The sequence below is a fragment of the Rosa rugosa genome, chromosome 1 (genome assembly GCF_958449725.1).
Source record: "Rosa rugosa chromosome 1, drRosRugo1.1, whole genome shotgun sequence".
Taxonomy (NCBI): domain Eukaryota; kingdom Viridiplantae; phylum Streptophyta; class Magnoliopsida; order Rosales; family Rosaceae; genus Rosa; species Rosa rugosa.
Window position 1 is genome coordinate 52,737,839 of NC_084820.1, and position 22,253 is coordinate 52,760,091.

Here is a 22,253-nt window from a genome sequence, read left to right on the forward strand (position 1 = left end):
CAGCAGTTCGTTGGCCCACCAACACGGCCTCAGCCGCACCCAAACTCTTTTCACAAGAACTACCTCCGAAGACAACAAAGACGAAGGTGAGGAGGCCGAAACCTGAGATTTTCTCCATGAATGGAGTAGGTGTAGGTCGCGACAAACAAGAAGGATCGCCGCTCCACAAACCCTAGCAGAGCGCGCTGCTAGAGACGGATCGTCTAAAAACGAGTAGGATTATTACTAGTTGATCAAACAACATAGTATCAAAAAAAATAAAAAAAAATTAATATTATACAATGATTTATTTATCTTATTCACAATTAGTAAAATTACTAGTAGAACATGGCACATGAACTATTGCATAATGCATACATAAGTGGCAAATACTAAAAACCAATTGATGAAGTCATGACCTATATAATTGCATGCAATGCTTCTATTGCAAGGATAGAACCATTGCCGCTGGATCTGGTCCATAGACTCAAATGCCTCCAACGGACCAAGTGAGCAGGGTGTATCCAAAGACACGTGGCAAAATAATATAATTACTCCTAGTAAGCGTCATACCGAGCTGTATAAACGGTACACAATGCAACGTAAATTATGGATATAATTATAGTCCTTTAGTATCAAAAAAAAAAAAAAAAAAAAAAAACGTACTTATGGATACTATTGAAAAGAGGGGAAATTATAACATGGTCCCGGATCATGGTACACGTGGTGGTCCGGGTTAATGTTATTGGCTCATATGACAAGTAGATATTTATGATTGGTCTCTTAATTTAATTTCTATTTTTCACCTCCTGCATGGTCCCTACCAAATTTGAGTGATATTATTAGCTTGGACCACCACATGACAGTGCCACATGGTACTCCGGAACCACAGAATAATTCCTCTGAAAAGAGATTCTCAAAAGAACTTAAACTAAGCAGCCATCACATTAACCACGCTGCTAATCTGCTATATGTTTTTTTTTTTTTTTTTCCGAAGAAATGAGGCTAGAAAAGTAGGAATCCTATCTTAGCCTCAGCTATAAAAATTGGCTTTGCCCCGTGCTTTGAATTCAATCTTTGGCTTTGCGGGATAGTGTTTTAATTTGCAAGCTATTCTCAATAGTTTTTATTGACAACATCATTGGTTCTATCATAAGCTTATACGACAATATTGAGATTAGTCACATACACTGAGTTCTGCATCAGATTGACCTAATTAGTGAAAACATATAACAGATGAGAAAGCAAGAAGATCTACGCACCCATTTTGGATAGAACAATAAGTACAAGAGCTTGTTGCTTGTAGGGCATTGGCAAAATAAGGTAAGATACGTACATCCAAGCATATCATGTCACCCAAAATTCCAAAACTATGATTTTAACGAATTGTTTACAGTACAAGTACAGATTCCTTCTCGATCACAATGAAAGATTTTCATTTTCTTCATCCAAAACTACAAAATAATTTCCTTATTACACGCGCCAGTCAAAGTGCGTGGCCATTACCTAATTCCTTTTAGTTATAATGTTGCTGTCTCCCTCCCTTTGCCAATTGCCATTTCACCTTATACTTATTCCACCCTTTACATCACCTCCACACCTTTCTCTCTTTCTCTATAACACAAAATACTTGGTCTCTCTCTCTCTCTCTCTTTCTGAGCCAAGACAGCTTTATCTACTCTCTAATTCCTCATTTTCTCTCCCACAAAAATATCAAACACCCTTTCAATTCTTTCTTTCTTTCTTTCTTAGCGCTCACTCCACCATGACAGATAGAGTCTACCCATCTGCCAAGCCCGCCACCAACGGCGCGGCCGCCCCAAACCCAGCCTTCCCCGCCACGAAAGCGCAGCTCTACAGCAACGCGCGCCCTGCCTACCGCCCTCAACCCCACCGCCACCGCCGCAGCCGCAGCCGCTGCTGCTCTTGCTGCCTCTGGATCATTTTCCTTCTCATCCTCCAAATCTTCATTGGAGCCATATGCGGCGCTGTTTTCTACCTCATATACAAGCCCCAACGCCCGACCTTCTCCGTCACCTCCCTCAAGCTCTCCACCTTCAACCTCACCTCCTCCAACCAGCTCACCTCCCGTTTTGACATCAACGTCACCGGCCGGAACCCCAACAAGAAACTCGTCTTCTTCTACAACCCCATCGCCATCTCCATCCTCTCAAAAGACGATATAGACGTCGGTGACGGATCCATACCGGCTTTCACTCACGGAAAGAAGAACACGACTCTCCTGAAGGCTAGGATTACAAGCAGCGGCAAACCACTCGAGAGCAGTGACGTCACCACGTTGAAGGCTGAGATGAAGAGCAAGGCTGGGTTGGGACTGAAGGTGAGGCTTGACACCAAAGTGAGAGTGAAGGTTTTCGGGGTGAAGACTCCGAAAATCGGAATTAGGGTTCATTGCGAGGGGATTAAGGTTACTTCTCTTCCTACTGCGAAAGTTGCTGCGAAGGCTTCGACTAGCAATGCCAAGTGCAAAGTTGATGTTAGAGTCAAGATCTGGAAATGGACTGTATGAGTATGAGGGAAACTACGTACTGAAAGAGAGGAAAGGGAAAAAGGTCTGTGATATATTTTTGTTTTTTTTTTTTGAAAGATTTGTAATATTCATTTTCTTTGATATTCTTGTGAGTATATTATGCTTTTTTCAATGGACAGAAAGGTTTGCTGATTGACATCATGATTTTGTATTAGGCATAATTAGCAAGTTGTCAATCTGTTGATACATTTTCGTTTAAAAAATTATTTTGTACTTCGTAGTTATTGAAAACGTTAAACATTACTTCCTATTACTTGTGCAAGAAAAAAAAAAAAAACAGTATTTCTTATTGATCAATCACAATTTGGTACGGAGGCATAACATAAAGTAATTTAGGGAAGAGATAAGTACCAGATGCGATGAGATTCAAAGTAAAGACCCTGTTAGATGCATTATTTGATAGTGGTGATCGAGAAGTATATTTGACAAATCATTGTTTTAAATGTGACTTTTGTTAGAAATTAGGGTTTACTTAGGTATTAATTAACATATCAAGGCATATAATATATGGATTAAATTTATAAAACATTTTAGTTAGTTTCTTTCCTATTGGTCAATAACATTTTGTGTGGTTAGTTTGGTGGGAGAAGGGTATGGGCACACATAATGCTTGTTACCCTGTAAACCAGCATAGTAGGAATTTTCCATGTGCAACCATGTTACTTTATGCAAAAGTCAATCTGATACTACCATGTATTTTTGGTAAAGTGAAAATACTTTAAAACTTAATGAGGACAGTCAAATTCCTTAATAAAAGAAGGAAAAAGCTTGAAAGGTTTTTCAAATCATTTCTTATTAATTTTCGTTAGAATATACATACAATTTGTCGTGAATAACTAAGTTTACAATTGATTCACTATTACATTAAATTTTCATAATTCAAACCCGTTCGGATTTTGAGAAGTTCAGCTATGAAACAAGCATAAATATTTCTATCTTTGTCTCCTTAATTTATAAGTTTATAAGTTAGGTTAGTGTCCTTAATTTATAAGTTTATCTTTGTCTCCTTAATTTATAAGTTTATAAGTTAGGTTAGTGTCGGTGGGAAGCTTCAATAATTGTAAGGTAGTGTATGTCAATTTGAAGCTTTTGAAGTAGGACCCCAAATGAGCAAGTTTTCTAACGAAAGGAACTGTTCGTTTTGGCGTGCATGTTGAAAACATGGAGAGCACTTTGTATGCTGCCAATTACAGAATTCCATGTGCAACAAACTCTATCATGATTTATCAGTTTGCTTGCTGTGATTGGGAAACCTAGCTAATTTAAGCTAAGCTGGTTGTTATGGAAATGTGCTGTTCAGCATTATTCATTGGACTTTGTCAAATGCATATATAATGACCTAACTACTCAATATATTACATTGCTCTGTCAGCAATATATAACCTGCAACTAATTTAAAAGTGCATGGTTGGTAAAAAAAAAAAATACCGCTTCAATCACTATTGAACACACACAAATTGTATGCGGCATAATTCTTAGCTACGCCGGGCGTATGCTACGGCAGCTACGCTGAAGACGTCTGTTAACGGAGTGGCATTTATGTCAATTCTACGTCTATGGTAAATGAGTTTTAACTGAGCCACCTCCCTCTCACGTGCCCTTCAATGGGCTACATCTTCTTCGACCGGATTTATCCGTTGTCTCTGCAACCTTGCTGGGAAGAGGACCACTGGATATATCATTGTTACTCAAGTCTCAGAGAAGAAGCTTCTCCAAAAAATACAAGTGTCGAAGATATCTCATAAGTCAATTGATTGAATGAGAGGTTTAGATGTTGCAAAGCTTAAAGTGAAGCAACATGTCAGTATGCCTCAGACCACAGAATTGTTAGCTAGATTCAAAACTCAGAGAGACTGCCGGCAAGTAGAGAAACCAGGCAGACCCGAAAATTGTTTTGATCCAAGATTGAAAAACACCAAAGATTGGTGAAATTAGTAAGATTGCCAGGTAAATAATTGTTCCCAAGATCCAAATACTTCAAACATTTCAAGCACGACAAGCTTCAGGAATCTCCCCATGAATTGAATCAAAACCCATTCCATCTGTGCTGGGAAATTACCAACCACCAAAACTAAGAGGTGTTTGTTAAATTTCAATAACAATTACAAACAAGAAACCCAATAATATAAGGGCTAAATACTGGTTACTACCCTGTGGTTTAGGTCCAAAATCAATTCAGTCCCTGGACTTCTAATTTCATCAAAAACACCCCTGTACTTTCAATTTTGATCTAATAGGTCCAATTCGTTAATATTCTGATATGGGTTTAACTTATAGTTGGATTATTTGATGAAAAACTTTTTATTTGATAGATTTCTAATAGTGAGACCCACTCCTAAATTGACTATGTATGCCACCTCAACACCACATCATAAAACATATGCCATATATGAGTCACGTCAACAAGTTAAATGACTTAATTATCGGAAGACTAACAGATTGAACCTATTAGATCAAAATTGAAACTGCAGGGGTGTTTTTGATAAAATTAGAAGTCCAGGGACTGAATTGATTTTGGACCTAAACCACAGGATAGTAACCAGTATTTAGCCCATAATATAATATGACTGAAACTGAAAATGGTAAAATGCAAAGACTTGGGTCTCTGTTATGGGTAATGAAGAAGAAAGCCCAGAAGTGGTTTTAGGCTTTAAGCATAAATGTGGTGCCTTTGGCTAGCTTGGAGCTTTTCTGGGTATGTGGTGATTTGCTTTGCCTTGGGGTTTGAGTATGGAATTTGGAGTGGTTTCGGCCACCACCGAAATACCTTTTCACGGCGGCTCATTTCTTCGCTTTCATAAGATACTTTGACCATCTTCATGAATTTTGACTCACCATCTTGATGGGGAAAAATTGGTAATTGGCTTCTATACATCCTAATCACATCAGGCAGATTAGGAATGACAAAACGTTGTTAATCAGATGGGAAGAAACTGGTTCCATGGAAGTACAGCCTTGGAATTCGAAACTTGACAGCAACATCTGTAGCCCCAGTAAAGAAAGCATCAGCTTTCCAAGGTAATGAGTAACGGAGTAATTTTACTAATAACAGTCGTTATCTGGGAAATTACATAGTTGCCCTTCTCTTTCAAAACTTGTGGACAGGAACGACCCACTCAACTGGGCCCCACTTCAGAGTAGCGTACGCCCGGCGTAGCCCAGACGCACCCTTGTATGAATAAATTTTATGAACTTGAATCTAAAAGCTTTTTTTTTTTTTTTTGGCACTTGTGTTAAGAATAGAATTTTCGAGTATGTTTGAACTCGAACCTTAAAACAATTGTATCTAATCGGTTAAACCGCATCTTCAACAACTCCTCATTTAGAGAGACTCATATCGAGAGTCCAAACAAAATACAACTAATCAAACGTACTGTTATAAGTTTAGAGTTTGGGTTGGTAGCTTTTGTGTTTGAGCTTTGAAGATCGAGTAGTTTTGGGGTTCAGTTAATAACTTTTGGATTTTTGGCGTTAGAGTATTAGCTTTCTGTGTTCCACGTAGTAGCTTTTCTATTTAGCCAGCTTTTCAGAGGAAGATAGTAATTGTTTTAGAAAAGTCAATATGTTGTTGGGCGCGGTGTCATTTTCATAAACAGTAAAAATTAATCAGACTATGAGATTTTTGTAAATATTGATTTTTTGTAAACAATTAGAAAGGTGGTACTTTAAATTTCATGTGGTAGGTATAGATTTGTCAATTGACCTTATAATTTATGATTATCTTTTTTTATTTTTTTATAAAGTAAATAATTTCATTCATTCTCATATAGTCTTTCGTTGTTATGTAAAAAGTACTGAGCTCAACTCGCATATAACTAGTCATTTTGTATTCTCAAGTTTTTATGCAATATAATTTGTTAGAAAAACAAAACCAGAACTCTTAGCTAGGGTGCAAATTAAACCTCACAATTTAGTGATTATGGTTTGAAGGCATGTAACTGGCCTAGGAGTTGCTAGCGCTAGATTCTCATATCGAAATTAATTTCACTAGTTAAGGAGAAAACCTCAATTCTTTTTAAAAGGGCCCTTGCCATTAAAATGAGTCAAATGACCAAATTTTACTCTCAGAAGGGAGAAAGAGACGCTTCACTCATGAGTATCTCAGCTAAGCCAATCAAAATTTGGCTTAGGGGTGCAAACAAGTAATGGTTAATTACTTAATTTGATTGTGATCGATGTTCTTTTGAAAGTGCAAGAAGCACTACTAGTGCTACCATATCTTATCAACGACTTAAAGGATATAAGCATATGCATATCTTAGGCCATATCTTAGAATGTAGTTGTATGGAAATTAAAGCAATTGTTGATCGATGATGTTGTGGTTTGTGTTTGTTGAAACTTGAAAGTGAAGTAAGATTTAGGTTCAAGCTACCTACTGTATTGATCTCATCTTACTCTCACTTATCAATTTTCATTGTTGGGTAGCTTACTTCAATATCCGACTTTCACCGCTTCGGACTTTGGAAGCCAGTCCATAAATATGCAATCATGCATATATAATGCACATTCGTGCACCTACCAAGCAGATTGCCTTTGAACATGAAAATGTGCAGTAATATAACGTTAGACTCGTACATTGTAATTAATGATCGACCCTCCATCATGATGATGGTATATATATATTTTGGGTTGGCAACAGAATCCGATTTGGTACCACTCATTAGATACATATAATGTTCATAGTCCTTAATTTTCTCATTTTGAGTCTTAACTTTTCTGTTGTCTTCTGATTTAAAGATTTTATGATTCAGGGTGGTTTTCACCTATTTGGTATATATATACAATAGATGCCAAATAATGTTGTTTTAATTTTAGTTTTGATCTTCTTTTTTTTAATCAAAGTTTTGATCATTTTAGTAGACCTGTTTTACTCTGGTAAAATAACAATGGGCTCGGAAGACTCGCCTTGTGGCTTGCAAAGGAGAAACAATAGGTCTCGCTCTTGAGAACCCTACACATGTTGATGTCGAGCACCCAATGGCCAATGCTATGGCCATCGTTTTCCCCAATCGATGGATCTGTGCGACTGGTCTTCTCGAACCACTATGTGATGTCTTCGCTTCCTCCTACGAGTTTGATAGGTTGCGGACAACTGACACCCAACGAACCTTTTTGTTTCAAGTGTACGACCGTGATACATTAGGGTTTTTATCAGCCAACCTAAGTAGAGCTGATAGGGTTTTGATTGTGGTTTTCATCTTGTTTTTAATGCGAAGAGGTTCATCAGTTTTGTGGTGGGCAATCGGCTGGTTCCGAGGTTGATGGGGGGTCGGGTCGAAATCATGGGGGCCGCCGATGGTCGCAACAAACGTTGGCTATGGCATTTGGTTTTTTCTTTTCTTGGAGGGTCAGCAACACCTAAATTAGAGGCGGCCGGGATCCCGTCTAGAAGTTTAGTTCCGGTTAGAATCTAGGGACAAGGAAGGAGGAAAGTGGGTATGGGAAATTGGGTCTTTCGTCAGCTTTGCAGTAATCTACCTTGGAGTCCAATCAAATTTCTGTATCACGACTCGATGAGGGCGGCTGAAGAGATTAGGAATGTTGGATTGTTTCTAGGATTTTTTTTCTTTTATTCCATTTTTCCCTCTCGTAATAAGTGGCTATCTATAGGGCTGTAAATAGGCTCGATACAGCTCGTGTTCGACTCGTATTCGGCTCGATTTTAGCTCGTTCGGCTCGTGTTCGTAAGATAAATGAGCCGAGCTTGAGCTCAATAATAAGCTCGACAAAATAACGAGCCGAGCTTGAACAATAATATATTCGGCTCGTCTAGCTCGTGAGCAACTCGAGTTTGTTAAAACTCAACATGTATTCAAACTCGACTCATGAAAATTTACAATATAAATAAAAATATAATTTTTCTAATCTCAAATCTTTAACTCTTTTTATTATCTTCCTTTAATTTTCAATTGGAAGAGAATTTGAGCATTTAAGTAAAATATATTACAATAAATTCAAAAGGGATTTGTGTGATGGTTAGACATCAAATTTGGATTATTATTTAGAAAATTTATTTATTTATTTTTTTTTTAAATTTAAAGTCAAAAGAGCCAAGACGAGCATATTCAAGCTCGAGCTCGTCCAATAAATTGAGCCGAGCCTAGCCTAGCTCAGGCTTAAGAAAAATATTCAAGCCGAGCCGAGCTTGAGCATGGAAAAAAAAATTCAAGCTTCAGCTCGGCTCGAGCTCGATAAAAAACAAATGAGCCGAACATGATCACCTTGGTATTCGCTCCGGCTCGGCTCATTTACACCTCTAGCTATCTAGTCTTTTTTTTTTGGCAATGAATACTTCATTAAAGCTACAAACGCAGCAAACGAAACAAAAGAAGATACAAAAGCAAAAGAAACAAACAAACAACTAACTGAAGCTAGAAACTAAACTAACAAAGGAGGAGCAGGCAAGCCGTCAGTTTTAAGAACCTGCATCAATGAAAGTGGAGGTTGATTGATCCAATCTCCCAAATCCACCCCCATTTTAGCTCGCGTAGCAAGCCAATCCGCCGCAGCGTTACACTTTCTCTTGACCAAACTCCAAATCCACAGAGGCTTCTCAAGCTTAATCTTCCTATTGTCTCTCAAAAGAGGATAGATATGCCATAAATTTGTGTAAGGCTTCTTAATAACTGTTCTTTGCTCAACATTTACTTTGATCGGTACACAATTAGCAACACCAATTTTATTGCTTTAGAAATATAGGCTCTAGCTAGTTTATGTAACACTCTAGTAATGACTCACTAAAGTTGCTGATGAGGCAACGGACATTAGCAACTTAGTGGAGGAGGGTGAAACTCCCTTGCCTATCAGCCTATCTCTAAAGATAATATTATTTAAGTTTTTATTTTGGTCGCATGAATTTGGTACTCAGTTGATTTTTTTAGTTTACTTCGGAGTTTTAAGTTTTTGTTTGTAGGCTCATGTTAAAAGGTACATGGGTGTATTGGGTGACTTGTTATTCTCTTAGCAGAGGTTGGTTTAGTGTACTATGAAAACGAGTCTTTCTGACGATTCCTAGGGGTGTGTCATTTCTTGTAACGTTTGCTGAATTTTATTAATGGATGACCTATTTCATTCAAAAAAAAAAAAACACTTTAGTAATAACTCACTAAAGTAGCCAAATATATACACATGCATTACCCAAAAAGAAAAAAAAAAGAAAAATAACACTGGAACTGAAGGCTCAGTCCCACACTCAAACTATGTCCAATTCTATTTCTTGATTATGAATTGATATACTATTGAATTTACCAAGAATTAAAATAATTAAAAGCATTAAATTTAAAAGCGCTTTTAGCTAATTCAAAAGTTGTCCCAAATAAGATCGTAAACTACATAGAGGATGGTACTTCTAAAAGAACATCACTATGTGAATTGAACATTAAATTGCAAATGTAAATTTCGAGGATCAATTAAAAAAGCTTCGGTTTATAAGCGCTCCACTTTTCGCGGAGCTGGATTCCGAAACCCTAGTTTCGTGAAGCAGGGCAGCGGCTTCCTCCGTTTGCCTGTGACACTCCGGCGTCGCTATCTCGGTTTGGTAGTGCAGGCGGGGTAGACTTCTCCTGTCGAATTGCGATGGAGAAGCCAAGGTCGCGGATCCGAGGCTGAGCTTTGACGCGAGGGGATCGAACTGGTGTCGACGTCGGGTTCTGGATTGGTGTGCGTGCAGTCGCCGCAAACGAGGGTCGGCGGTGGTTATAGGATCAGTGCAGCGGATTTGGGAGCGAAGTCAGGTCGAGGCTTAGAGGCGGACTTGATTGCCGGTGAGGTTTGGTGACCACCCACACCAGGCTCCGTCTAATTCTTCCAATGGCTGAAGGGCGAGGCCGACCGCCGGAAGTGCTGGAATGGCAGAGGCCGGTTGTGTCGGGATAGCAGCGGCTCCGGCAAGCCTACTAGCTAGGGTTCCGGTGCTCTCCGGTCCAAAATTCAAAGTGAGGGCAGTGGGAGTTGGGCTGGGTGTGGGCTTAAGCCCACTTTCCCTCCTCTTTCTGATTTGGGCAGAAGTTGGGTCGGGCCTTTCGGTAGGCTTGCTGCGGGCTAGACTCAACATGACCCTATATCAAGGCTGTTCACTGCATTGACGGGTGGAAGGGTACACCATGATGGTCTTAGGATTAGCTTGGGGCAAGGCAGATGCGGAGAACTAGGGTTATGTTAGAATAAATTTAGTTGTTAGTTTTGGCTTTTTCCTTTTGGTTTTTAGTTTTGCATTTTCCTTCTTAGATTTTAGTTTTTACTTTCCCTTTCGGGTTTTAGCCTGACTGCTTGTGCAGTCAGTTGAGCATTGATTTGTAATGGGTGATCTCCGGATCCCCTAGATTGACCTTGTACGGTCGTTATGATCTTTTCGATCACTGGAATATATTCCATTTCCCTAAAAAAAAAAAAATTTCGAGGATCAATTATAATAAATATTTTGAAGGCTCAGTCCCACACTCAAACTACGATCTTATTTCTATGAATTGGTAAATTCAATAGTATATCAATTCATAATCAATTCAATAGAACTGTAGTTTACGATCTTATTTCTTGGTAAATTCAATAGTATATCAATTCATCCTTAAACATATTTTTATTTGGACATGTCTTAAACAAGAAATTGACACTCCCAAACCTCATCCAAGTTCTAGAGGCCCAATCCATAATCTCTAAAGCCTAAAACCCTACGAAAGCAGGAAGTCTAAACCCCCTCTCTCGTTTCCTCCTGACTGAAACTGTCAGTATCTCTGTACCTCCAACTTCCGGCCAGCCATGTATCGAATAGCTTCAAAATTAGCTTCCTCCGTCGCTTCTTCCACTACCAAGAAACTGGTAACCACTACCCCTTCATCCCTTTTCTTATAAATTTCATTCCTTTGATTCACTAATTGATGGGTGATACGAGTTGAACAGATTGGTAGTAGGATTATATGCAATAGGAATTATGCGGCGAAAGATATCATCTTTGGGGTTGGGGCTCGCGCCTCTTTGTTGCAAGGTGTCTCTGAGGTTGCAGAGGCTGTCAAAGTTACCATGGGACCAAAGGTATTGGATTAAAACTCTTCCATTTCGATCATCTGTGTATGCTTTGATAGTTCATTGATACAATGTACATTGGTATAGAGCTCAATGTCTAATTGGAACACTAGGAAAGGAAAAGTTTCTTGTAATAGCTAAATGTGAAAGTGTAGTCTAATTATCATTGGTGTTGCTTTGTTTGCTTACATTGTAAAGTGAGAATGGGATGATGTTCTTTTCATAAAATCTATGATGATGAGCAAGTGATAGGATGTCTCGTCAAAGGGTTTTATCTTATATGTCATTTTTGCTGATTGGTTCAGGGTCGCTATGTGATTATTGAGAAAAGCGGCAAGAATCCCCAGGTCACAAAGGACGGTGTTACTGTTGCAAAGAGCATTAGTTTCCAGGACAAGTACAAGGATGTGGGAGCAAATCTCGTGAAACAGGTTGCGAGAGCAACTAATACTGCTGCCGGAGATGGTGAGATTCTTTCTCAACTTTCTTCTCCACGTACATAATCTAATTTGAGAGGAAGGAATAGGCCGTCTTGAGTGTTTTTGATTTTGTTTACTTTCTAGGCAATAGAAGCTCAAAACATTAGAATTGTCATGTAAATCGAGTAATAAACATGAGTGGTAACTTTATTGTTTTGTTTTTGTACCTGAATTGAAACTTGCGAGCCTCCGTAGTTGTTTCTTTTGAATTTCCGTTGACTTCATGGAGAGTTGTTAACTATCTGACTGCAGGTACAACATGTGCAACTGTCTTGACCCAAGCAATACTCATAGAGGGTTGCAAGTCCATAGCTGCTGGGGTAAATGCAATGGATTTGCGCAGTGGTATCAATATGGCAGTTGATGCTATTGTTACTGATCTGAAAAGCAAAGCATTGATGATAAGCACACCAGAAGAGATTACACAGGTAATGAGCTTCTCAACAAAGATATATAGGAAATGGATGTTAATATACTTTTAAGAAAACTTTTTCAAATCTCTAATTGACCGAATACTTCCTAAGTTCCATAGAAGTTGTACTCTTAATCTGGTTTTGCTGCTTATAGTTTTCCTATAATATCTCTTGTGATATGCCGAGTAAAGCCTGGGTGGCTAGTTTCCAGTGTTTGTGCTACTGTTTATCATGGATATTGTTCATTGCTTTTGACTGAATTATTATATGTTTCCTCTCCAAAATGAAAAAAAATTTGAATAATGTTGCATTGATTTTCTAAAACTCTTTATATATATATATATCTTTACTTGGAGAATCATGATTAAATATATGATGAATAGGTTGCCACTATTTCTGCCAATGGCGAACGAGAGATTGGAGAGTTGATAGCAAGAGCAATGGAGAAAGTTGGAAAGGAAGGAGTCATTACAGTTGCTGTAAGCATCTTCTCTAAAGAATATAACGTTTTTCTAACATGTTATGTGTTATGGTTTCTCAAATTTACATACTTTTATAGGATGGGAATACATTGGATAATGAATTGGAAGTGGTTGAAGGAATGAAGCTTGGTAGAGGTTATATTTCTCCCTATTTTATCACTAACCAAAAGACTCAGACATGTGTAAGTTCTTATCTTGACTGTGCCACCTATATTCTTAGGCCTTTTTGTTGTGGTTAAAGTAAAAAGATAACCTATTCTCGAGGGTTTTGGATGTCTGTTGATCTATAATTTTGTGATATCAATGCTTGCAGGAATTGGAATACCCACTAATCCTCATTCATGAAAAAAGAATTTCAAACATGACTGCACTCGTGAGAATACTAGAGCTGGCCGTAAATGTAATTAGCATTTTTCTGATTGGTTACCTTTTGCCATCAAATTTTAAATAAGTGAAGTTTATGGGTAGTGATACCCACTTCTTGTTTTTCTTACCATTTGACTTTAAACAGAAAAATAGACCACTTCTTGTTGTAGCTGAGGATGTTGAAAGTGATCCACTTTCCATGCTTATACTCAACAAGCATCATGCTGGGGTTAAGGTGAGACTTGACTTTTCTTTTTGACGTGCTGGCTCTCGCATTGGATAATTCAAGAAGTCTGTCTTTTTTTTCTTCTTGTTTATTTCAGTTATAGTAATACACACACACACACAGATATATATATATATATATATATATATATATATATATATATATATATCTGTGTGTGTGTGTGTGTGTGTGTGTGTGTCTCTGTATATTATTACTCTTGTTTGTGAATGGATAATAGTGAATCAGCCAGTTTCCGCACATAATGAATATTAAATATGTGGTTTTTACTTTTCTACATGTAAGTTGATTTTCCTTTTTTGGTTCTAACTATGAACTCATTCAGTACCTGTCTGGTTTATACTGGGTATGTTACATGGGGAATATTGAGAATAAACATGTTTGTTTGTTTGTTGTTTCCTCGTAGGCTTGATGTTTTTTTAGTATAGATCTTGTACTTTTGTATCAACAAGCAAGCAATACTTTAACTAGTTGAGTCTCCTCAGGTTTGTGCCATCAAAGCTCCTGGTTTTGGAGAAAACAGGAAGGCCAATTTAGAAGATCTTGCCGTTCTCACTGGCGGAGAGGTAAAAATAGTTTTGGTAACATCATATTGTATAGTCATTGACTTGAAATGATATGATTAATATACTTGTTATACAGGTTATCAGTGAAGACCGTGGTTTAACCCTCGAGAAAGTCCAACTTGAAACACTTGGTACTGCAAAAAAGGTTCGTATGTTACTGAATGGGATATTTAACTTGTGTGTCTGAGACCTAATGACTAAATTTGTAACAGGTGACTGTATCTGTTGATGACACAATCATTCTAAATGGAGGTGGTGATAAGAAGCTGATTGAAGAAAGATGCGAGGAGGTATGCTTCAATTAATGAACTGTCTAATGCACTTGTGTTGATTTGTATCCATGTATCTATCCATGTATCTGGTCTACCAAATGGTGTTATGTATTTTATTTACTGGGTTTAACTCCCACACTGAACAGAAGTCTTCCAAATCATATCAGATTAAGTATGCACTATGGGCCCCTTCTTCAGGCAGTGGCATAGTTTCTGCTTTAGATGCAATAGATGGTAACCTTGTATACTGATTACTGAAAGAGCACATGCAAATTAAAGAATGCAGCTGTTAGAAATTTTGTAAAGCACTTAATGTAACTGCTGCTTGTGATCTAAATCAGATACCTTATGTTTGCCCATCTTATAGACCGAAAATACCTGGCAAAATGTTTTAAAAAGTCTTGTCAACACCTCTAGCAGGAGTTGATGTACCCTCCCCACACACACACACACACACACACAAAAGCACAAGTTTGGTGGCATGTTATATCACCATTCAAGGAACTCGCTGTATAATTGGTCCTGGGAAAAACTGATTTTCTTGTTGATATTAACCCTACTCATTTATTAGTTACCAAGTGTTCAGTAATATTTATTTTCTATGGGAAGAGGTGATTCTTATTTTGTATATCCTGAAGTTGTCAGTGCAAAAAATACATCCTGCCAGCTAATAAATTTGAGAGCTGCTTTACTCTAATTTACATATTCATAGTAATGAGTTCGAATATGAATACCACGATGAAGGTTGAGATATTCAAATCTATTAATATCAAAACATATACTAGAGGAACTTCCATGGAGTCTTTGAGTCATCTAAAAGCTCAATACTTCTACAGTTGAGAACGACAATGGAGAAGAGTACTGCTGTGTTTGACAAGGAGAAAGCACAGGAGCGGCTGTCAAAACTATCTGGTGGAGTTGCCGTTTTCAAGGTATCTTATCCACCATTATGAATGTTGTGTAAATTCACCTTTATGAATTGCTGCCCCATGTTGCATATTTTATGCTCTCAGATTCAGAATATATTTTCTTGTAACAGGTTGGAGGGGCTAGTGAGGCAGAGGTTGGGGAGAGGAAAGATCGGGTAACAGATGCTTTGAATGCTACTAGAGCAGCGGTGGAAGAGGGTATCTTGCCAGGTTGGTTGAGTTTCCTAGTTTAAATATGTTCTTGTCCCTCCATTCAGAGTAACAAAATACTTCTTGTTTCTATGTTTAGGTGGTGGTGTTGCTCTCCTGTATGCTACAAAAGCATTGAAGAACATTCTAACGCAAAATGAAGACCAAAGAAGAGGAGTAGAAATAATCCAGAATGCTCTTAAGGTTTACTTTGATGGATTATCTTGGCATATCTTTTGGCGGTTTATTTATGTCAGATGTTCCTTATAGTATATATTGTTTGCTTGCAACAGGCACCTACATTCACTATAGTTCAAAATGCTGGTTTTGATGGTGCTCTGGTTCTTGGTAAATTGCTGGAACAAGATGATCACAGAATGGGTTATGATGCAGCCAAAGGTTTGTTTATTTATTTTGTTCTTTTCCCCTTGTATTCATTTTTTTCCTTTTCAAACTTTTTTAACCCTCTTTATGATATTTCATACCTGGTCTTGTTGTGCTGAATTTGTCTACAAAATTGGTTGATGCTTTATGTTGCCACCTTGAGTTTTAAGCAGTTTCATGTCAGTAACGGATGAAAGCATTTGAAATATGCATGATAGTCCTAATATCAGAACCTAACATCAGAAATATGCATGATAGTCCTAATATCAGAACCTAACATCAGAGTTGCATTGTTCAACTTGTGTTTCATTATTCTTTTCATAAGTTCAAGTTTTCAGAGTGTTCTCCATTCCATTAACCTTGGTGCTTGTGCTGAACTAGGTGAATATGTTGACATGGTCGAGGCTGGAATCATTGATCCACTGAAAGTTGTTAGAACATCCTTGGTAGACGCAGCCAGGTGAAATTGGCAGTCTGTTTTGCGATGAAACTCTTACTTATTCCGTGTGCTGCGATCTTAAACCTGTGTATTCTCTATTTGCAGCGTGTCGTTACTATTGACAACAACTGAGGCAGCTATAGTGGACAGTCCAACAGAGAAAACGCCTCCCAGCCGGATGCCAAATATGGAAGATTATGGGGGCTACTAACATGCAGTCGACTAACTCAGGCTTTAGTGCCAATACGGCATATTATGTAACAATCTGTTACCCATGTGGATTGTATTTGACCAAAAAGATCAAATTTGTGCCCACAACTGCAAATGGGGACTAGAATTGAAATATTTAGGCAACTACATTTGTAAAATTGACAAAATGAAATAAGCAGCAAACACAGTAATATTTTTTGGCGCCAATATAAAAACCAATGAGTTCTTGATTCCTCGTGCCTCTTCACAACGTTTCTTCACGTCTCCGGAACTCTTTCATTATGACGATCACGAGTTCCTTGGATATTCTAGGACCATAATACCTTCTCTACAAAGGTGAAAGTATTGCTTAATTGACTGTAAGTGAGAGTTGAGGAAAAAAAATTCGCAGTTGCGTAAACGTTAGGGGTAAATTTCAACAGCCTTATCAAGAATAAAAATACAAGATATAGATGGCGAAGGCTTTTTGAATAAAATGGGTTCGTGGTTTGCAGATGTTGCTGGATTTCCAGATGTTCAAACGTATAGCTTGGAAAAGCGGATCATACCTAGTTGTTCAGTTTTCAGACTTTTCCAGTTAAAAGGCTTCATTGTAAAGGAAGATTTATCCGCAAGTACCATTCTGAAGAAAAATGAGAAGTGGTTCTTGAAGAAGAAATAAAAGAAGAAAAAACGTAAACCGTCTTTTTACCTTTTTTTTTCCTTTCTAATCTCATAATTTTCTATTTGATTTTGTTTTGAATTTGTGGTTAAATACTCTCAACTGGTCATTTTTAATCGGTTGCATTTGTCCAATATTCAAAGTCCATCCGTTCTAAGGGTCGATTGCCACAACGAGAAAGAAAAGAGAGAGTTCCTGCAAAAACTAAAAAAAAAAAAAAAAAAAAAAGCTAATTAATTTGTAAAATGATCCCAACAAAATTTGACAAGACATGGGACAATAATATTATTCTTGTGGGAAAACAATTGGGTTATATAAGACGACGGTGAAGGTTCTGATGGTGTTGGCTTTGTCAGCGCCGGAGGTGTGGCCAGGGTTGGCGGTGGTCAGCTGCACCTGGGTGCCCAAAGTCGGATTTTCCAGATCAGGAAGGTGTCCAGAGTAGGTGTGGGCTGGTTTTGGGCCCAAAGTAGAGCCCAGTTGTTGGGCTTGATCTCTTCAATAATTTGAATTTAGGACCCTGGAGGCATTTTGCTCGATTCAGTTCTTTTTTTGGCCGTGTTGTTTCTATGTTAGGGTAGATTGATCATTTCTACATTCTATAAAGAGTCTCAGTGTTATCACACTATGAGTACCACAGTTGCGTGCATGGCGAACAGTGTTACTTGTGCTGGGACGAATATAGTTTTGATTGGTCTACCGATCTCTTGCATGCCCGGATTGCAGATTCTGATGGTTTGGTCTTCAAATCTCAAGGTCATGGCAATGATCTCATTGTTGGTAATTATCTTGAGGAGGCGGGAAATCTACCTTCAGTTTTTTGTTAGTTTCTCTATAAGTGATTCAGAGCAGTACTTTATTGTACATGAACAACCTGTTGGTGTAGTACACCTTCCTACACCAACAGGTTTGTTCTAGCTTAGCTCTAGCTTCAAGTCGTTTGTGGCTTGTGTCTGCTCCCAAGGTCTGTCGGGATGCCATTCTAAACGATTGTAATCGTTAAAAGTTTCAATGAATTCACTTTAAAAAAAAAAAAAAATTGGGTTATATAATAAGACTTATCGGGAAAATTAGTAAAAATCCTCATCACAAACTATGCGACGCAGCCTCTTCAGAATTCTAGCAAACCCTAGCCGTCATGGCTGGGAATCCAAGCAACGCCGGTCGGCGCCCACCCCAAGCGGAATCTTCTCCGCCTCTCACTGCCTCCTCGCGGTGACCCAACGTCGATCTCAGTCGACAAGCTCCCAACCAGACTGCCTCTCCACAATTTCTGGGGAAAGGGATAGTTTTGCAATTGCCGGACTCTCACGCTGGAGGAAATTAACGAGGGAGAATTTCAGTTAGGATTCTGGTCGAATCCGACCAAATAGAGCGCGGCTCAAGGCCGGTGATGGGTTGCCAGGGTTGGCGACGATTGGGTCACATTGGACGGGAAATCGTGGTGGATGGCATCCCGTAAGTGCAGCAGCGGTTTCGACCATGAAAGGGATCGGCTTGATGCCGGATGTGGTTTGGCGCAGTAGAGGCTCCTACTACCATATAACGGCGATTGGAGGCATTCGGTCTCAAGGAGCGGCAACGATGCAATCTGGGTGCTTCTTTCCTGTACGGGCGACGGTGGCGGAGGCGGCGACGGCGACGTTGACCGGCGCAAAGAAGGAAGAGTCCAGTTTGGGTTGGGTGCCCAGATTAGTCGGGTGGCCCAAATCACTTTGGAGGCCCAATTGTGTTAGGGTGTCCAATTTCTTTTGGGTGCCCAAACAAAATTGGCTGCAAAAACTAAATTCAAATTTGAAGCTCAAAGTTTTGGGATATGTTTCTATGGGGTTTCGAATTTGGGATCCAGGAGGCTGGACCCAGCCAAACCTCCTCACCTTAACTTGGATGGCAAGGAGAGATTTTAGTTTTTTGTTGAACTATGCCTATGTACTATGTTCTAGATTTTTCATAGTTATAGGCTTGCTTTCATTTGTGAGCACTGATTGTCTAATGAGTGGTGCTAGCATGCCACGTCCTAGACTTGCCCATAGATGGCAAGAGAAGGTACGTATCTGTGCCATTCTGGCTTGAGTTGAATGAAAGTTGTCTGGCTTGATTAAAAAAATCGGGAAAATTAGTAATAAGAGCTAATTTATGGGGAAAATGGCATTCATGAGTAATTTCCCTCAACAAAAAATCTATAATTAGTGTATTTAAATTGTGACAGTTTGTGTAATTTAGAAGGTAAAAAAAAAACACAATATTTGAATGTTCGATAAATTAATAACTTCGATTACATAATAATTTTTTCCGGTCCCAACTCGGGCAGGTGTACTAAAATAAGAAACTCGCTAAATGCGTGATATAATAAATTTTCTAGTTATCCTTTAGGAACCAGCGAATATATAAATTAATAATTGATAAAATATATATAAAAAATAGCATATAAAAATAAAGTGGGTGCTTATATGGTTAGTAACTAACCAAGAAAGTTATGCTCAATCATCATTGTATGTAAATCTGACGGTCGAAAATAAAATAACTCAACTTAAAAATAATTATTTTTACCGTTGGATTTACATCAAAAGTGATCGAATTGATTGTTCTATATAAAGCAGCAGAGTAGTTTTACATTATTTATATATGAGAATGAGTTTGTACAATGTATGTTCAGTTTACATATAGAAACTTGAAATTTCACATTATTTGTTTGATCTCTGTCATTTTAAGTCGCTTATAAGTGAAAAGCATGGGGGTTTCCTTATTTCTTTCGTGCCTTCGCCTTAGCTTCTGTCCTCCTGGAAAAGCTCAATTTTTATTATAATTTACAGAAAGCCAAGCTTTCTCGGATCGCAAAGCCAAGGTCCAAAGGGGGAAAAAAGATAAGAACATGTTGATATTTCTAGGAATTACATACAATTTTAGGTTCCTGCTGCTTAGTTCTCATACAAAAGTTCAGACATCTATTGTGGGTGAAAAATGAGCCGGAGAAGAGTGAGAGAATCACATGCTTTCTCCTCTCTGTTTACAAACCTAAGAAAAGTGACAACAACAAAAATCAAAAACAGGCGGAGGGCAGAGGGTTACTACTTCTGGCTGCATGGGCTATTTCGCAACTCTCATGCATCAACTGCTACAATTTGTGAGGGTCATGAACAAAGTAGCTTCACCTTTCAGATCACCATGATCCTGATAATGATGATGGACTTGTTGGGCAGCTGACTCACTCTGCTGATCATCTTTTAAATTGCCATCCTCTATCTTCAGCAATGCTTCATCACTGCACTTTTAAGTTAGAATCTTATTAGTAAACAAGAAATTAGTTTCCTTAGTCATATAAGACATCAGAGGTGCAGGAAAGTTATAATTCTCAACCCAGCTTTCTCTGGGTATCTATGAAACCTATATCCCCATATATAGATACAAATAGTGCCCCGATCAACTTTTGAAAAGCAAAAGTTGGTAAATCATGCGCCTGTTATATATATGCAGGTTATATATAACATATAATTTCTATGTTGGTAAATCATGCAACATTAGGACACTAGGTTTTACATAAAAGTTGATGCATTCTGAGAAGAATATACGACTGGCACATACAATCATACATTCATACTGTAAATTTTCCCTCTAGACCAAATCCCAGAAAATATCCCAGTTAGGTCATTTATTGACTCAATTAACAATTCCATATGCATAATAAAGAAGATGAACTCCTAAAGTAAATCGCTTAAATTATCACGTTAGGATAGTACAAGTAATTGTGTGGAGTCATTTATTGACTCAATTAACAATTCCGTGGCATAATAAAGAAGATGAACTCCTAACGGTAAATCGCTTAAATTATCACGTTAGGATAGTACAAGTAATTGTGTGGATGGTGGTAGTACAAACCTCTGGTCACCAATTGCATCAGGCTGGAACTTGATCTCATGATTCCTCTGATCATCATCACAGGCAATGTCAACAAAGGGCTTGATATCTTCACAGTCACCGGCATTCATCCCATGCTTAATATGCAACGACGACATGGAATCCTGCATAGCCCACATGTTCATATCCTCCGGTACCATATGCTGCTGCTGGTGCCCATTATTCCCATTAGTATTTTGCACAAACAAATAGGGGGCACCCTGATCCTGCTGCCCAGTAACTTGCACATTAGGCTGCTGCTGAAGATAATGAAAATGCATAGGGTTTCCGTACAGGCTCAGAGGGTCAACACTAATCATCTGATCAGCGCAGGTAGTGTCCCCGACCTCCGGAATCTGCTGCATTATGGGCTGCTGTTGTTGCTGCTGTGCCTGTGCTCGGCAAATGGCGAGTTGGTGGAGGACGATGTCGAGCTCGGCCTTGTTGTACTCGATGAGGCGCTGGAGTTCCTGGATGATCCGGTAGCATCCGCCGACGGGGTCGGAGGCGCGGACGTCGGACTGGAAAATGATGGTGCGCATGGCCTCCTCCTTGTCCCGGTGGTCGAGGTGTTTGATGATCTTGGTGATGTTGCTGACGCCGAAGAGCTTGTGGGCGTTGAGGAACTGGCGCTGCCGGTCGTGAGGGAAATAAGGGGCGAGTATGCAGTCGGGGGCGCACTTCCGGCGCTGGTACTTGCAGGCGGCGCAGGCCTGGGTGTTGCCGTTGCCTTTGGTCGAAGAGGAGGAGGAGGAGTTGGGTGTTGTTGGGGATGATGTTCTAGTGACGATGCTGCCACTAGTGATGCTCATCGTTTTGTTTTGGTGATTGTGGATTGGGGGAAGGTGAGATATCGGCTGCGTTTCCGGCGGGGGTGGGGGAGTGAGAGGAGAGTCGGTTTTTTTTTTTTTTTGGTTGATGATGAGGCTTTTTTTTCTGAGGGGAGGGTGTTTTTGCTTTTTTGGAGGTTCCCGGATTTTCGAGAGGGAGGTGAAAGGGGGAAAGGGGAAGGAGAGGTGGGGAGAGATGGAAGGGGAGGAGGGACACGTACGTAACTGAATCGGTTATGGGGTTGTGGTATTTTTAGGTTGTGGAGGAGGGTGGTTAGGGTTGTGGTATTTTTAGCTTTTAGGGTTTGTAGGGTTGAAAGTTTAACAATAGGGAGGTCAGTTTGTGC

General features: G+C 39.0%; 3 protein-coding genes across 4 annotated transcripts; 2 read left to right on the forward strand and 1 right to left on the reverse strand.

The window, feature by feature from the left end:
* The first annotated feature begins 1,541 nt into the window (after window positions 1–1,541).
* LOC133740832 (NDR1/HIN1-like protein 6) lies at window positions 1,542–2,780 on the forward strand. Its single transcript, XM_062168772.1, has one exon. It carries the CDS (start codon window positions 1,745–1,747, stop codon window positions 2,507–2,509), a length of 765 nt encoding a protein of 254 aa, XP_062024756.1. The 5' UTR covers window positions 1,542–1,744; the 3' UTR covers window positions 2,510–2,780.
* Window positions 2,781–11,166: 8,386 nt separating this feature from the next.
* On the forward strand, window positions 11,167–16,751 carry LOC133740843 (chaperonin CPN60-like 2, mitochondrial). Its single transcript, XM_062168775.1, has 17 exons — window positions 11,167–11,344; window positions 11,426–11,557; window positions 11,854–12,013; window positions 12,280–12,455; window positions 12,824–12,919; window positions 13,000–13,104; window positions 13,236–13,322; window positions 13,434–13,523; window positions 14,018–14,098; window positions 14,175–14,243; window positions 14,311–14,388; window positions 15,207–15,302; window positions 15,410–15,509; window positions 15,589–15,692; window positions 15,782–15,887; window positions 16,254–16,332; window positions 16,417–16,751. The coding sequence occupies exons 1-17, from the start codon at window positions 11,285–11,287 to the stop codon at window positions 16,520–16,522; spliced, it is 1,725 nt and encodes a 574-aa protein (XP_062024759.1). The 5' UTR covers window positions 11,167–11,284; the 3' UTR covers window positions 16,523–16,751.
* Window positions 16,752–20,042: 3,291 nt separating this feature from the next.
* On the reverse strand, window positions 20,043–21,977 carry LOC133740848 (LOB domain-containing protein 22). 2 transcript variants are annotated; one of them, XM_062168788.1, is made up of 2 exons: window positions 21,059–21,977; window positions 20,043–20,444 (listed from the first exon to the last, which is right to left on the reverse strand). In XM_062168788.1, exons 1-2 carry the CDS (start codon window positions 21,886–21,888, stop codon window positions 20,291–20,293), a joined length of 984 nt encoding a protein of 327 aa, XP_062024772.1. In that variant the 5' UTR covers window positions 21,889–21,977; the 3' UTR covers window positions 20,043–20,290. The 2 variants fall into 2 exon arrangements, with proteins under 2 accessions (XP_062024772.1, XP_062024779.1); XM_062168795.1 differs by having other exon boundaries at window positions 20,293–20,449.
* Between the last annotated feature and the right edge of the window lie 276 nt (window positions 21,978–22,253).

Coding starts and splice junctions, on each gene's coding strand:
- LOC133740832 (XM_062168772.1), top strand. CDS start 1,745: ATGACAGATAGAGTCTACCCATCTGCCAAGCCCGCCACCAACGGCGCG.
- LOC133740848 (XM_062168788.1), bottom strand. CDS start 21,888: ATGAGCATCACTAGTGGCAGCATCGTCACTAGAACATCATCCCCAACA. Junction 20,445..21,058: donor GATGCAATTGGTGACCAGAG/GTTTGTACTACC, acceptor TTAAAAGTGCAG/TGATGAAGCATTGCTGAAGA.
- LOC133740843 (XM_062168775.1), top strand. CDS start 11,285: ATGTATCGAATAGCTTCAAAATTAGCTTCCTCCGTCGCTTCTTCCACT. Junction 11,558..11,853: donor AAGTTACCATGGGACCAAAG/GTATTGGATTAA, acceptor TGATTGGTTCAG/GGTCGCTATGTGATTATTGA. Junction 14,389..15,206: donor TTGAAGAAAGATGCGAGGAG/GTATGCTTCAAT, acceptor ATACTTCTACAG/TTGAGAACGACAATGGAGAA.